This window comes from Postia placenta (genome assembly GCF_002117355.1).
Source record: "Postia placenta MAD-698-R-SB12 unplaced genomic scaffold POSPLAscaffold_23, whole genome shotgun sequence".
In the NCBI taxonomy this organism is placed as follows: domain Eukaryota; kingdom Fungi; phylum Basidiomycota; class Agaricomycetes; order Polyporales; family Adustoporiaceae; genus Rhodonia; species Rhodonia placenta.
The window spans coordinates 280,397-283,189 of record NW_020169854.1 but is presented as its reverse complement, the minus strand read 5'-3'; the positions used below and the strand labels follow the sequence as shown (position 1 = coordinate 283,189).

At 57.7% G+C, this 2,793-nt stretch overlaps 1 protein-coding gene across 1 annotated transcript in view; it reads right to left on the bottom strand.

The window, feature by feature from the left end:
• Position 1: 1 nt before the first annotated feature.
• Positions 2-2,793, bottom strand: part of POSPLADRAFT_1110199 (hypothetical protein) — a gene marked incomplete at both ends in the record, with an annotated part of 3,492 nt that continues 700 nt past the window's right edge. Inside the window, one exon of the mRNA XM_024483357.1 lies at positions 2-2,471. Within this exon, the coding sequence (XP_024333263.1) occupies positions 2-2,471 (2,470 nt within the window). The remainder of the gene's footprint in view (positions 2,472-2,793) is intronic.

Sequence of the window (2,793 nt, the reverse complement as noted above, 5' to 3'; positions counted from 1 at the left end):
CGATGATCGAACGAATCGCATTCGAATCGCGTGCGACGGTGAATTCTGCGGGGTGCTCGCCGTGAGGGATGTGCTTCAGATATGTTTCGTAGGGGTCGGGGACGATCGTAGCACCGGGTTCCAACGTTGCGCCTGAACACGAGAGCTGGTTGACGGCCGTGACCTCGTCGGCGCCGATTTCTACGATGTGGGCCGACGCGACGGGTTCCGTCAAGACTCGCTTAGGGGTGACGGCGTCGCGGTACTTGGTTCGAACGTCTGGCGCGATCGAAAGCAATTCTTCTGGGGTCAGCGTGACGAACTGCGACTTCATTGAACGCTGGAAGATTTCCTCGGCGAGCTTCGGCTGGATAACGGGGACGATGGTCTTGTACGCTGGTTCCTTGCCCTTGTCGTTCGAGGGCTTCGGCGGAGTTGCGAAGTTTCGAACGTTCGGTGGGGCGTAGGTTGCGTCGCGAGCGTTTGCGAAGGGGTGTACTGGTGGTGCTGGGGGAGCGGACGTAGTAATAGGTTGAGACGTGGATTGCGTAGGCTGCGAAGAAGACGGCGCGGGTGATGCTGCTGGTATCGTCAGAGGCGGGGCCGTGCTTGTTGAAGTGCTCGAGGGTGCCGCCACTCCCTTCGATGTACCAGATCCCGAGGCTTCCGCGCTCTTCGGGACGGCTGGCGTCGTAGGCTTCTTCCGCTGTAGAATCTCGACGCCGTCGAAGACCTCTCTTCGCTTCCGAAGCTGAAGGAGTTCTCGTTCGAGCGCCTCGATCCTGCTGCTGGTGTTGAGCGTGAATGTTTGCACCGTCGAGCGATCGTCGATCTCGAAGAGCATCGTCGGAGCGGCGGGTGCTGTGGGATTTCTTCTATGCCACTCGTAGATTCGATCTCGTATTGTGAGACCAGGGATAGTGCGGGGGCAGAAACTTCCGTTTGGAAGAACGATCTTGCCGTCGGTGTTCCGTTTGCACTTGCCGTCCCGAATGTCGATCTCCACGAACTCGCAGGTGCCTACCCTGCAGCCACGATTGCCGCAGTAGTGGCAGGTCTGTTCAGCTCCGCTGTTCTCGTGGACGTGGACGGCAGCTTGTTGTCTCGGTGCGGGGGCGTGGTTGTGCGTAGCGTGCGTCATCGGCTGAATAAGTGTCGCGATCGTCCTCGACAGGCTTTCGATGATCATCGAGATGTCTTCGGTTTTGATCATCCTGGGGGGCACCGTTGTCGAAGTGTTCGACGTCGAAGCGGTAGCTTGGTTAGCCGCTGTCGTAGGTGTGCTCGATGTACCGTGTAAGATGAACGTAGCCGCCGCGTGAATCTCTGCCATGGTGTATGGGTCGTCGGCGTAGTGATCGGGGTGCTTGAGATGCAGTCGGGTCTCGAGCCGTGTGAGCAACGCTGGCTGGAACCCTCGAAGAAATGCGCGACTTTGTTCGATAGTGGAGAGTCGGTGCTGTGCGATGAGATGTTTCGTAATGGCCATGAAGTCGCGGTAGTAGCAGCCTAGATCTGCCGCATTGTGAATCCCGATACGAGCGCGTTCTCCGATGAGCTGGTCCATGTCCGCCAGCGACCACTTTCTTGTATCGTCGGCGCCAGGATAGAGTGCTCGTACGTCGGCTTTCCAGTCGTCGTAGCTCTTGGCTACGTCGATGAAGGACTCGATGGTTTCCCATAAGTCAGCGACGTCGATCGAAGGGTACCGAACGGCCCACTGTTTCTTGGCTGCTTCGTCGGTAATCTGACACCGGGTGAACAACGCCTCGAGGTCCTGGAAGTAACGCCGGAGCGAACGGACTTCCGAGGGGTCGAAGCTTGGTGCCGTCGAATGACCGCGCAGGGGCATCAATGGTGTATTCATGTTCTGACTCATGTTCGTAGTGGTAGTAGGAGCTGGGCTCGAAGAGGACGTGGTAGTAGTCGAAGGAATCGTAGGTGCGGGCGGTGCGAGGTTGGAGTTCGAAGCTGCGTTCGAAGGTGCCAAGGGTGGCGGAGGTGCCAGGTCGGATGTAGGTACGACTGAAAGTCGTGAAGAGGATGCGATGGGCGGCTGTGCGTGGGTGTGAAAAGAAGACGGAGTCGGGAGTCCGAGATTCAAAGTAGATGGGATGCGATCCTCGGGTTCGGGCGAAGAACTGGATCGTTCGAAAAGATCAGGAGTCGAAATGTCGTAGTCGGAAGTAGTGAGGCCTAGAAGCTCGGGGGACGACGTGCGTTCTTCGGCGGTCGAAGGGATCGGTTCTTCGTCGAAGTCGTCCTGGAGTTCTTGGTCTATCTTGTCTTCTTCGTCGCGGTCGAAGTTACCGGGAATGGTTGGCGAGGGAGTCGATTGCGTTCTAGAGGAGCTGTCGAGGTTCTCGGCGGCGCTGCGGCTAGCAGCCTCACGCGCTTGCGAGCGGGTGACTACTGGAGACGTTTTCGGAAACCCGAAAGCGGCGAATTCTTGCCTGAAATCCCCTCGCGGTGGGCTCCAGAAATGATACGACCTACGAAACCCTAACCCCTAACCTGGGTGCGACCTAAAGGGACTAGAGAGACGGATTATAGTCTAGTGAGAGGGGAGTTAGCAGCAAGGTGTCCCGCGGTTCGAGTGAACACGAGAAACGCCTTCGGAAAAGGCTACGAACGCTAGGGAAGGTACGAGGTGGCTTCGACACGTCGTCGAAGCTACTCGGAGGCTGTGGGTGGTTAGTGGAGACGATCGAAGCTCGGCAGAGCTCTTCGATGTATCGTAGAAGGAAGGGACACGACTCGAAGGGTGGACTTAGCTAGGGCGCGGTTCGCAGTTTCTTCGACAAGTAGTCGAAG